Source organism: Helianthus annuus, chromosome 1 (genome assembly GCF_002127325.2).
Source record: "Helianthus annuus cultivar XRQ/B chromosome 1, HanXRQr2.0-SUNRISE, whole genome shotgun sequence".
NCBI classification, from domain to species: domain Eukaryota; kingdom Viridiplantae; phylum Streptophyta; class Magnoliopsida; order Asterales; family Asteraceae; genus Helianthus; species Helianthus annuus.
In genome coordinates this window covers 63,926,039-63,939,514 of record NC_035433.2, presented here as the reverse complement: position 1 = coordinate 63,939,514, position 13,476 = coordinate 63,926,039, and the positions used below count along the sequence as shown (strand labels likewise).

The 13,476-nt window shown below is 32.5% G+C and overlaps 1 protein-coding gene across 1 annotated transcript; it reads right to left on the bottom strand.

The window, feature by feature from the left end:
- Positions 1 to 2,625: 2,625 nt before the first annotated feature.
- Positions 2,626 to 9,410, bottom strand: LOC110936660 (NAC domain-containing protein 90). Its single transcript, XM_022179077.2, has 3 exons — positions 9,091 to 9,410; positions 5,437 to 5,729; positions 2,626 to 3,064 (listed from the first exon to the last, which is right to left on the bottom strand). The coding sequence occupies exons 1-3, from the start codon at positions 9,260 to 9,262 to the stop codon at positions 2,756 to 2,758; spliced, it is 774 nt and encodes a 257-aa protein (XP_022034769.1). The 5' UTR covers positions 9,263 to 9,410; the 3' UTR covers positions 2,626 to 2,755.
- Positions 9,411 to 13,476: the final 4,066 nt, after the last annotated feature.

Here is a 13,476-nt window from a genome sequence, read left to right as displayed (position 1 = left end):
AAGAATCCTCTTTTCACCACAAATCTTCATCTGATTTTTGAGGCAAAAGAACATGTATCATAGTTTGATTAGACCATTAACTTTTTGAAATGCAAAATCAATTGCACGAGGAGGTCAATATCTTGTAGATTGTGAGGCCGTGGGAATTACATGATTCCAATGTATTGTGTGAATTTGATTTAAGTGTTTCATAATCGATCCATTTATGTTTTTGTTAAAAGTCAAATGTAAGGCTGCTCGAGGGGCGTCCAGGCCCAGCCTGGAACGTCGCCGCTCCTAAACACCATTTCCGGGGGACCGTGGGCGTCGAGACCGTCTTCCCCAAGACGTTAAGGAAGGGCCGCCTATAACAAAAAATAGCCTATGACAACGGCTATAATTTAAAAAAAATATTTTTTCTTTCGTACTTTATAAATATATACCCTTTATTCCTCCACTTTTAACCCAAATCTTTTCAATCTCTCTCACTTTTTTATACACCACCATATTTTTATAAAGTTTAGACATATCTTCTTCTTCATTGTGGTGTTCGTTATGTTCGGACGAATGCGATTTATACTTGTTAGTCAAAGGTTCATTTGAATAAAATTTGTGGTAGGTAGACCTGGTCATTTAAATGTTTTTTCTTTATTTTTTTTTCTTTTCACACAAGGTCAAAGTCATACATATTTTTTCTTGAATGGATAGTGCTTCTTTGGAATAAAGATTCACAAATTAATTGGAAGAAAGTATCACAAATTAAAAATGAAATCCAACATAATACACAAGTTTATTTTTTTCTGTAATAATTGTATTGTTCCATGGATATGAAACAAATACCAATTTTATATGTTATGAATATAATTCAATTTGGATGGAGTATCTCAACATTCAAAATTTCACCTTTTTTTTATTTTTTTATTTTGTTGTAAGAATAGTGGAATACACTCAATAAAAAGAAAATATCAAAATGATTACTTATTTATCAAAGAATGTATATAGATAAGACAAAGAGAAAAGGTATAAAGTGTGAAATTGAATAGTGTGAAGGGCCCTTTGAATAAGGAAACCTTTCCTATCATGTTGAAAAGGGAATGGCCTTTTCTTGGTATTGAGTGTACCCGAAAAATGGAAGATCGTAATGGGGTTTAAAACTAGTGAATCTTGTTAGGAGTTTGATTTAAGGATTTTAAACTTTTATGACGTAATTTTCTTTATTAGCTAAACTTGCATACTATGAGAGTATGAGAATTATACCCATAACCTCCTACTATCATATATCTTATTTAACTCACGAATACCATTAGACTATTACTAATAGATAATTATGTAGATTGAATACCATTGGACTATTCCTAATAGATGGTTATGTGGATCTCGTGAAAAACGTTCAATACTAAGTCAACTAATTTATTTTAGTTATATCGAAAAACCAACAAAATGTTGTAATTAATATTACACAGTTTATAATTTTGTATAAAATTGTTTTTTTCTTTCTCCAAAAGTTAATACACATCAACTAATACGTTTTAATGTTACAAAGTTTTAGAAGTTTTGAATCATCCCAACATATATAGCTAATGTTACATAGTTTTAGAAGTTTCGAAGCATCCCAACATATATACGGCGGCTGTAAACGAGTCGAGCCAAGCCAGACCCAGCTTGAGCTCGGCTCAAGCTCGAATTTTATATTGAGTTGAAATTTGAGGCTCGTGCTTGCCTCGATAAATATTCGAACTAGCTCGGCTCGATTTAGCTCGAACTAACGAAGAACCATAAAATTTACTAATTAAAAAGCACTCAAAGATAAAACTCATCATAGACTAAGAGCCATAATTATAATGTAACTTAACCAAATGGATAAATATGCATGTTACTTTGGCCAAAGGACTAGATATGCAATTATAGATAATTAATTTTGTAAATTGTCTTTGCCTTCTTTTACAAGTGAGGTAATCCTCTAGATTTTGTCTTCTGTGCAATGTGGGATAAAAAAATGAAGGATGTGAAGGTCAAATTGATTTCGTCTAAGCCTCTTCAAACTTGCAATGAATCATTTACTAGCTTCATACAACTCTTTTGTGAAAATATCAAACTCAAGCCAGCCTTCGTTATCTTCTATTTTGAATATATTACTCTAGTCCCATGGTTTATTTTCATCAAATCATACTCAAGCAAAACAAATTGTGTCTATACTTATATATAAAATATATGGTAAACATAATTCGAACTGGCTCACGAGCTCACGAGCCGACGCAGGTCAAGCTCGAGCTCGGCTCGTTTACAAATCGAGCCGAGCCGGCTCATTTACAGTCGAGTCAATTTTGAGATGAGCTTTTTTCGAGCTAGTTTCAAGCGAGATGCGACATGTTATGAAATGCCAATTAGCTCAAAGCTATATTACCAGTTTAGTTTTTTCTATGTCAATTTTAACTTTTAACCGTTAGATTTTGATTTGATGAGAGTAAAGACCACCCTACTAATTATTTGAAGTAAAAAACCATCCAAACCGAAAGGTTAACATTCCACACAATCCATTGTTACGTATAGGCATGGGCTTTTGTTACAACTTACAAATGATAATTCCACTTCATTCTCACATTACCACAAGCAAAGTAGATTACTATAATACATAAAAAATAGATATCAAAATCATAATACTTAGTTCTTATAATCCATACTACAATCATCCACTTATTCAAATAATTCTTAAATAACTTACGAAATAAAGTCTTCCATTAACTTGTGTCTTCTTCCTCCTGATCAATGTGAAAACCTAGAACCATTTCTTAAGTTCTTCCCATTCCCACAAATTATGATCATCACTTTCCATTGTATAGTGAGGATGATTAACAGTTTGGTCATCCGACGAGCAATGACTATGATCGGATAAGCTTGTTGTTCTCTCTAACACCGATGGCTGGCCATGACGAGTCGATGTGGTTGCATGATGTTCGTTGTTGTGAAAGGGTTGTGGAACTGGTGGTTGCTGGTCATTTATCATCACTCCGGACGGCCTTCTATCGAATGCTCTTAAACAGTTTGATTTCACATACACCCGGCATAAACTAAATTCTTCCATCAGCTGCATGTTTTAAAAACAAGAATATGAAATTTTGTTACTTTTATAATGCTTGTACATATTTACATGTGCTTATTTAAGAATTTAAAAATATAAATAATTATAAGAATTTAATATAATTGTATAAAAATATTATATATAATATATCTACAAATAGAATAAATTATAGAGATCATTTAACGTAAAAAGTATAGGGAGCTTATCTTTGTATTTTTACGTTTAGACATTTCATGTTTATACATGTAAATGTTTTTTTTATCATTACAACTGTTAAACATATAAGTTATAAATAGAATAAATTATAGAGATCATTTAACGTAAAAAGTATAGGGAGCTTATCTTTATATTTTTATGTTTAGACATTTCATGTTTATACGTGTAAATGTTTTTTTATCATTACAACTGTTAAACATATAAGTTATAACAGTTACAATTGTGTATATATACACTTATACAGTTAAACATCTAACCATCTTATACGGTGATGCGGGCCCAAGTGTGGAGGAACAGGCTATTTTGTATTTGGAGGCCCAAGACCGCGTAACTAAAGGGGCTTCACTAAAATGGCTCTAACTTGGGGGGGGTCCGTTTTGGGCGTGCGACCAGGCGAAACGAACGTGAGAACGAGCTCCATCTTGCTGCAAACAGCCAACGGCGGTTTGGGTCATCGTCCGGGCCAAAAAACACTTATTTCCATTACTTATTTGCATTTTTATGTTTTTGAACTATTTTGGGCTTTTTGTTTTAGGCCGTATGTTTGGCCCGTTATTTTTTTTAGGCCCATTTCGAATTTCGGTTTCTATTTATATGTCTCTCTAGTAATATGAATGATCAGAATTGAATTTTGAAACTTTCGACTTTTCAATTCAAATTCCGTGGCCTTTGGGGTTACCATTTGAGGGTTGGGGAAGAACTACACGGGTATTCGTAGAATCAACGTGTAATCTTCATTTTTCCGTTTCACGCGCTATATCATACGGATTTATAAATGCGTATTTTGCAAATATATATATATAGGGGGCTGCTAGAATGAGAACCACCTCGAGTTGTAAGAACCGCGAAAACTACACCCCACGGGCGGGCGTTCACCATGATTTTTTTTTACAACTAGATGTGTGTATTATAAACACAGCCGTAAAAAAAAAAATTAAACGCCGCAGCCGAGGGGGTAGTTTTTTACACCATAAGTTTGGTGTTTTTAATTTTTTTTCTTTTTTCTTTTTTTTTTCACCAAACTTGTGGTGTAAAAAACTACACACTCGGCCGCGACATTTAAATTTTTTTTTACGGCTGTGTTTATAATATACACATCTAGTTGTAAAAAAAAATATGGTGAACGCCCACCCGTGGGGTGTAGTTCTCGCGGTTCTTACAACTCGGGGTGGTTTTCATTCTAGCGGCTCCATATATATATATATATATATATATATATATATATATATATATATATATATATATATATATATATATATATATATATATATATATGCGAGAACCACCTTATTGCGAGAACCGCGAGAACCAATGTGAACACAACCTAAAATAGCTAAAAAAAACCTAAAATAGCTAAAAAAACCTGACCCCCACCCCTCAAAAACCTAAACCCCCCCCCCCCCCCCAAAAAAAAAAAAACCTAACCCCCCCCAAGCTAAATGCTAAAAACTAAAACCCTCAAAAAACCTAACCCCCCCACCCCCCACCCCCCCCCCCCAAAAAAAAAAAACCTAAACCCCCTCCCCCACCCCCCAAAAACCTAACCCCCCCCCCCACCCCAAGCTAAAATGCTAAAAACTAAACCCCCAAAAAACCTAAAAAATCAAAAAAAATCAAAAAAAAAATCTAAAATTTTTTATTTTATTTTTTTACTATTTTTTATGTTTAAATCGCTACTTTTAGTAGCCAAAAAAAAAATTAAAAAAAAAGTTTTTAGAAAAAAAAGTTTTTTTTTTTTGGGATACTAAAAGTAGCGACTTTTATATAAAAAAATAGTAAAAAAATAAAAAAAAAATTTTTTGGGTGTTTTTTAGATTTTTTTAGGTATTATTGTTTGTGTTCACACTGGTTCTCGCGGTTCTCGCAATAAAGGGTGGTTGCTAACGGATCTTTGTTCTATTATATATATATATATATATATATATATATATATATATATATATATATATATATATATATATATATATATATATATACTTATTCAATTGCCATTTGCTTATTTAGAAAAGATAATTTACAAGCGAGGTAATTAATTTAAAACCCAAAGAAATATGGTTGTGTAAACGTAGTCATGGACTGATTTTCAATCTTCCAAAATTTAAGTGATGGACAAACTCAATTTGAACTGCACCATTTCAGTCTTTAAATTAGAACGAAAATACCTCGGGTTTTCGGTTAGTGTTCGAGGAGGATTCTTCTTGAAAAGCCTTGTATTCATTCATCTTCCATTTAGTCTTAGTCCCGGTGGGAGCTCTACCGTTGTAGAAAACCATGGTTCTCTTGACCCCGATGGCGCGATTACTTAAAGAATAAACGATACTAGGGGAGCCAGTGGCCTTCCAGTAGCCAGATTGGGTGAGGCGTGATGGTCGACCCCCTCGCGCTTCTTTTTCCTGTCTAGGGATGAAAAAGAACCATTGCTCAGGGTCTCCTTGACAACGCTCTCCTGCATATTCTGCATGCAAGACATACAATTAGAATCATTCCCAATAGGATCACAACCTATAGCCAAGCAAATGGTAAGGTCCAAGGGGGTGAGATATAAGCCTTATCTCGATTCTAGATAATAGAGAGGCTCCAGCTCTAAAATTATATCCGTATATAAAATTCAATTAAAAACATACATAGCTGCATAAAAATATACATAGCGGAAAAACAAAGTGATAAAATAGTGATATTATAAGAATAGACATAACATGTTAGGAAAATATGCATTGCGTAGGTAGTCCGAAACAACCAATCAGAGTAGGACAAATAAGTAGAGACGACTTCACCATAGCCCACACTTGATAATCCCACACCTTCATAACCCACACTCAAATAGGTCGATACTTTCATCTCACACTCCGATGTTTCGTCACCTTCATAGCCTACACTCAGAGCCACCAGCACATCCAAAGCTCACACTTCGATAATCCGACACTTTCTGTTATGAACCTAAGCCTATACAGGGCCCAATTGCCCAGCCCAGTTCAAGTGGCCCAGCAAAGTGAATGGAAATGCAGAATATAAACAAGACGAACGAAGAACAATGGGAATGAAGATTGTTTAAGCAAATTGGTTATTCTTCTCTCATCTCAAATTCTATTCTGATTCCCATCTCCTTCTGAATTGTTCTTATTTCTCTATTGTCTTCTATATCCATTGTAATCCGTCATAATCAAGCCGTTTAGTGCCTAAATTGATTAGTAATTGGTTGTGATTAGATCTGTTCACAACACTTTCATAGCCCACACTAAGAAAAGTCAAAGCCTATTTTAGCAAATGTGCGTCCAAAGCGCACACTTCAATAATTCGGCACTTTCATAGCCCACACTAAGAAAAGTCAATGGCTATTTTAGCAAATGTAAAAGTCAATGTCTATTTTGCTAGTATGTTTGGTTAGCATGTCTATTCTCATGATTTTCCCGCTAAAATAGTGTTAGTAAGGTATAATAAGAAAAAATTGATAAAAAAATATATGTATTATTAGAATGAATAACACATCACATAGACACACAAACAAACGGTAACATACATAAACTAAAAAAGTAGTAATACAAGCTAAGCAGCTAACACTAAAAAATTTAATATATTCTTTATGATCAGGACTAAACACATTTTAAATGCTAACCGTTAATGGTGACAACTTATCTCTTTCCAGTCATGTAAATATATACCAAGAAATTTGTGACGAAAATTCACAAATCAACACTCAAAGACGCTAGGAGTATATGATACAAAGTTATTCGGAACTTTTGTATGGATAGGGTGTACTAACAGGTTAGAGATATATCAAAATCTAAACACTGATAACTATAGGCTTATAAGATAGAATAGGCGCCTTATAAAAATTTGACATGTTCATAAATAGCAAAAGACGGTTTACCCAAATCTTGAACCTAGCTCTCTCTTTTTTTTTTTTTTTTTGAACGGCTAATTTTTTTAATCCCCTGTCGTCTGTGCGACTTGAATCCAATACTTTCTCCTTCCCAACCTAGGTGTTATTAAGGGCTTTTTCTTTGCCAATGGACCAACAGTCTCTTCTTCTTCTTTTTAGTGGTGAAAACAAAAGTCACCAAAATAGTAAGACAAGCTAAACTCTCAAGGAAAGAAATCTAATATAATCATAATAATCAGGACTAAACATAGTAAATGCTAACCGTTATATCTTTTCTGCCATGTAAATATGTAAGAACTGTCAAGTGGGGCTACTTCACTTGGTAGACGCTCTTGCGTCTAAGTGAGAGGTCTTATGTTCAATCCCAAGCAAGTGTGATTTATTCTTAAATATACGAGTTTTGGAGAGTAACGTCAACAATTAAAAAAATATATGTAAGAACTATTTAAATTACCATATGCCAAGAAACTTGTGATGGAACTTCATGAATCAACAGTCAAAGTAAAAACCTAACTAATATTGATGAATTCCCTTTTGCAAACCGCTAGAAGTATATAATACAAAGTTATTAGGAACTCTTGTATGGATACGTTGTACTAAAAGATTAGAGAAAAATCTAAATTTAAACACTTATAACTATAGGCTTATAAGATAAATAGATGCCTTATAAAAGTTGGACATGTTTATACATAGCCAAAGACGGTTTGCCCGAATCTTGAACCCAACTCATTTTCTCCCTTTCCTTCTTCTTCTTCTTCCTTTTTTAACGATGAATACTCCATTCCAATTTCTACTCCTAAAATCCGTCTACCACCCTATTTATATGATGTTTGGTGGGGTAAATACATTTTCTTTTAAATTCCCAATTAACTTTGAAAATCTTTCTCTCGTGTTTCTCTTTTATTAGATCTAGGTTTCTTACCACCTAGGTCGTAGTCCAGTGGTAGAGACAAAAGTTTTTTAGAAGATAATCCTAGGTTTGATTTTAGGTGTAAGAATTTGTGGTGTAGTTTATTTGAGAAATTTGCCAATCAATAGAAAAATAGATCTAGGTTTCTTAACAACTCCTATATTTTCTAAAATTTATACATAAATATTTACCTACTATTAAATTTAAATTCTCAACCTTTTAGTTATTAAGTACACCACTTAACAAACCAAAATGTCTCCTTAGAGAATATTTTATTTCGTTGTTTTTTTTTTCTTGTGTAATAATCATCAACAATGAAAATCTTTTAAGGGTTTTCCATATTTGTCTAATATAATTCTTGTTTAGTCATGCTTTAAGGATTTCCTTATTTGTCTAATATAATTCTTGTTTAGTTATGCTTTCAGGGTTTCCTTATTTGTCTAATATAATTCTTGTTTATTCATACTTTAAATTTCAATATGATGCAAATTTAAGGCATTCAAAAATAATATTGTTTTTTTCTTTAAAAAAATGTGTTTCAAATTTCTATTTGTGTTTTCATTCCATGTCTGTGTAGACAGGTACAGATACACATGAACGCATAAAGGTCATTTCTGGTGTATTCTAAACTTTCAACGACAATAACATAGTGAAATTGAACATTTGTTGTAGATTTTTTTTTTTTTTTTTTTTTTTTTTTTTTTTTTTTTTTTTGTGAAGATATAATCATTTGGGTCATTTCGGGTGAGTTTAATAAAAATTTTGCCATGAAACCAACAATAGGTACTATTGTAGCAAGTATTTACACCTAAATTAAAAGAAAATAAAATGACAGATCTTATAAAAAATGAAAGCGGAAAAGAGAAGTCTTGTTTTAAAAAAAAACTCCAAAATATATATGAGCTAATTACCATTATTCTTAAAAAAAATTATCTGCATAACCAAAATCTGGAATGGTTTACTAGGGTTTATAGAAAAAAAAATAAGGAGAAAAATAAAATAAAATGAAATGAATTAAGTACTAACCAGGGAGATCCCATGGATAGAAATCATAAACATGAAGCTGTGGGATGACTCGATCAATATCTTGCTGTACTTCGTTTGTTCCTCGTATCTTGTTCTTTAAGTAGAACAATATCAACTCTTCTTCCGTCGGGTAGAATCTGAACCCCGGTATCACCACTTCGTCTCCTGCCATCGCAAACTCACGATCTCGATAATTATGTTGCTCGATGGATCAATAGATCAAACTTAACAAACAAGTTAACGGTCCGTTTCTGGTGATTAAACACATATAATTTGCAAAAAGGTGCATGTTGTATGTCTTTTATATATACATAGATTAGAGAGAGAGAAAGAGAGAGACATATGTGGGTGTGGGGCTAACATCTACGACGAGTGAAAGGAGAAAAACTTACACTTAAGAAATTTCCATGCATGTGCTTGGAACCACCTTGATTATTTAAGTCATTAATGACCTTAAGAAATTAAATTTTGATAAGTGTACAATATGTTGCTTCCCCAATTCAAACATTGAAATGAGTTTTAATAATTTGTGTTTTAATCAACATTATTTTCATGTTTGTTGTAACTTAAATATTCGTATATGTAAATTTTATTCTAATTAATACGTATACTTTTTCTAATATTTAAAAGAAAAGAGTTTAGACCATTTACAATTGAAGCTCTTGTTGCCTATTTGACACTTACGATGACGTGGTCCTTGACTTGTTTTTGGGATTAAGGTTTGTTCGGAAATATTTCTAAAAACATAAAAATCGGGTCACATTAAGTTTATTTATTTTTCTTTCTTTCTTTATTTTTCTTTTGTGTACTTAATTTTTCTTCCTTTTTTAAGGTTTCCTTCTTTTATATAAATTTATGAAAGATTTGTAATTTTTTAAAGACTTAAATGTCATTTTAGTTCCTGTGTTTTTGGCCATTTTAACAATTTAATCTAAAGATTTTATTTTTCTTCTGTGGGTACAAAAAGGTTTCATTTTTGACATTTTAGTCCACTAAGTTAATTTCATCTATTTATTATGTTAACGAGAAGTGAAATTCGGTCATTATAAATGTAATTCTGTTAACTAGGAAAGCAATTCGGCCATATAAAATGACCGAATTGCCCTTCTCGTTAACAAAAATAACAGATGAAGTTAACCCAATGGACTAAAATGGCAACGATGAAACCTTTTTGGACCCACAGACGAAAAATGAAACCTTTAGACTAAACTAACAAAATGGCCCAAACCACAGGGACTAAAATGACATTTAACTCTTTTTTAAAATAAATAAACTTACTAAAACTTAAAAAAATATATTATTTTATAACAATATAATCTAATCTAAGTTGTGTTTAAACAAAGGAATCAGATTTATGTTATCAAATCTAATATGTTTAATAAATGCGTTGTGTTCATGTTGAATTATTTAGGGTCATTTACATATTTCCCCTTACTAAGATCATTTATTACATATTTACCCAACCTTTAAAATCAATTACATATTTCCCCTTCCTAAACCATATATATTACACATTTCCCCTTTCTAAACTCTATATATTACATATTTATCCATTTCATTAAAATTACTTTTTTTAAATACTATTTTACCCCTGATGAAATATCTTAGTGATTATTTATTATATATTACTTTACCCTTAAAATCATTTATATATTTCTTTTTCATAAAGCATATGGTAAATAATTAATATTAATCTTGTTCAATCATCTTGTCAGTAAATAAAATATGTATTTCTAAAATCTTTATCGCCATGGTCAATCGCCATTGCCGGTCTTCATCTCCGACACCACCCACCAGCCGTCAGTCGTTCATCATCTCATGTCGTCCACCGCCATCCTCATTGTTGTCCACCGCCATCTCCGACCAGTACCGTCGCCGGAAAACCACCGCCCCTCACCGTTCTTCTCTGTCACCATCCATAGCCAACCACCACCTTGCTGCTGATTTCCACCCATATCACAACACCATCATCTTCACCACTCACCAGAACCAAGCTCTACTACCACCCTATCCGACATTCTCATGAATGTTCCCTTCTCTTTTGTTATCTCCTCTCTACAGCTTGAATCTCAGTTGTGCAACCTCTACGACTCTTTTTTTCTATCCCCACATCTACGGCCTCAGACAGCACGATACCCAATTCGTTGTTCGCCCAATTTCCAATTTCAAATAAACTGCTAAAAATTTTATTCATCGGCTAGTTTAATTAATTATATTTTCATTGTTTTTGTTTGAAATTTAATAGCATCCTACCATGTTGACAGGTGTGAGTACAAGGGTCTTTAGTTTTGATATGAATTAGAAAAGGGTAATTGGGTAATTTCATTTGAGTAGGGGAAATATGTAATTAATTTAAAAGATTGGGTAAATATGTAATAATGTATCTTAGGAGGGGGATATATGTAAAAATCCCTATTTAATTAAAAAGCATTGTGTTCTGGATGGCTTTTTTAACCTATTTAGTTAAAGAAGTTGACTTGCTAACCCGTATAGACCTATCTAACCCTTTAATCACAACCCGCTAACCTATTTAAGATTTTTTAGTTCTTGATTACAACTCGTCACCCTAGACGCTATTAAAAAAGAGGCATATGCTAAGAAATTTTGTTACGTAGAAAAGTGGTCGCAAATTTTGCAACGAGTTAGCTACGGATTAGCTACGAACGCATTTTTTTCTACGATTTTGCTACGTATATTCCGTTACAGATGAAATGTGTTGCAACATCCATAGCAATTCCGTAGCAAAATTAAGGTAGCAAAACCAGGAAAATAAGTATTTAGAAATTAACTAAAAAAAGTAAAATATAACTTGTAGCAAAATCGGTAGTAAAATTGTGAAAATAAATATAATAAAAAAACTTATTAAAATTGGTAGCAAAATCCTTAGCTAAATCATGAAAATAAATATATAAAAACTAACTAAAAGAAGTTAAAAAATTTGTAGCAAAATCAGTAGCAAAGTTGAGAAAATAAATATTGGAAAAATAAGTAAATAAAGTTCGTAGCAAAATTGATATATTGGTAGCAAAATCCATAACAAAACTAATAAATTAAATATTCAAAAAACAATAATGTAAAACCCATAAGAAAATGCATAAAAAAACTAACAAAAGAAGTATTAAAATATAACTAATACTATATACGATAAAATAATCAAAAACAAAAATAAGTAAATACTTAAAAATAGTTTAACAAAGTCAATATTTGTCTTTAGAAAACGCTATCGATGATTCAAGTGAAACTTGTAGTATATGATTAATATATGACTTTTAACTAAAAAACATACATATATCACTCTCACGTAACTAAATGAATTTGATACCTTCTTAGTTTGTTATGGATTGTATAGGCTCGGGAGTTCCCCGACGTCATACAGTGGTGTATTCGGAGGTTCACCTCCTGTCGCACCTTGATTTCCCGGTGGGCCCGAACTTTGGGTTTATTATGCGTGACGCTTGATACCACTAGTCATAATGCATGGTGGAAGATGGGATTTTAAATTAATTATTACAAAGTACAAAGTTGAAAGTCCAAAGTTCAAAATAATATACAAACGATTCGTATTAAAAGATCCACAGGCGGACCGAATGTAAATAAATATGACTTGAGACTAATAGGGTCTTTCGTGGAGTTGCAAATTCCAAAACGCCTAGACCGAGCAGCTCTAGCCTATTCCGTATTTGCTATATAACTTGCGCTTAGTCTTTTGAAAATACGCCAGTTTTCACTGGTAAATACAATTAACCGACTATTTTTGAAAATATTTTCGAAAAGTATTTGATACCATTTGGTATATCATTTTAAAATAACTTAGGATAAAGTAATGTTTCTTGTTACTGGTTTTACATGTGTGTCAAGTGTATAACTACACCTCGCGCTTAGATCGTGCCCACTTGCAATTAAATAAGCCGAGGATATCCAGGATACGGTCGTATTAACCCTCAATGTTTAAATTATCAAGAAAACAGATTAAAACGTGTTATTTAAATTTTAGACATCATTGCTCATTGATTCAATACTTGACCAAGCGGCTAGAGCCGTATCCCAAGCCCTTATAAAGGAAAATAGGCTAAGAGTATTTACATGCGCTAGTCTTTACAAATCAAAGATGCGAAGCTAAACCGTTAATCAAAACAATCTAAACACAGGCGCAATTTACTGGAGGCTCCTATCCTGGAATGAACTGAACTATGATCCGTTAGAAAGTTAATGGGCCTTATGTAGGTCATTTGACTTGGACCGATTAACTTTAAATGATAAGTACGGTTGGCTAGATTAAGCGTTAACCAGATAGAATGTGGTTTATACCCTTCTGAGTACGAGGACTCGTAATATGGGTTAAACAATCAAACATTCTGATTAGAATTGAATCGGAAAGGTTTTTGA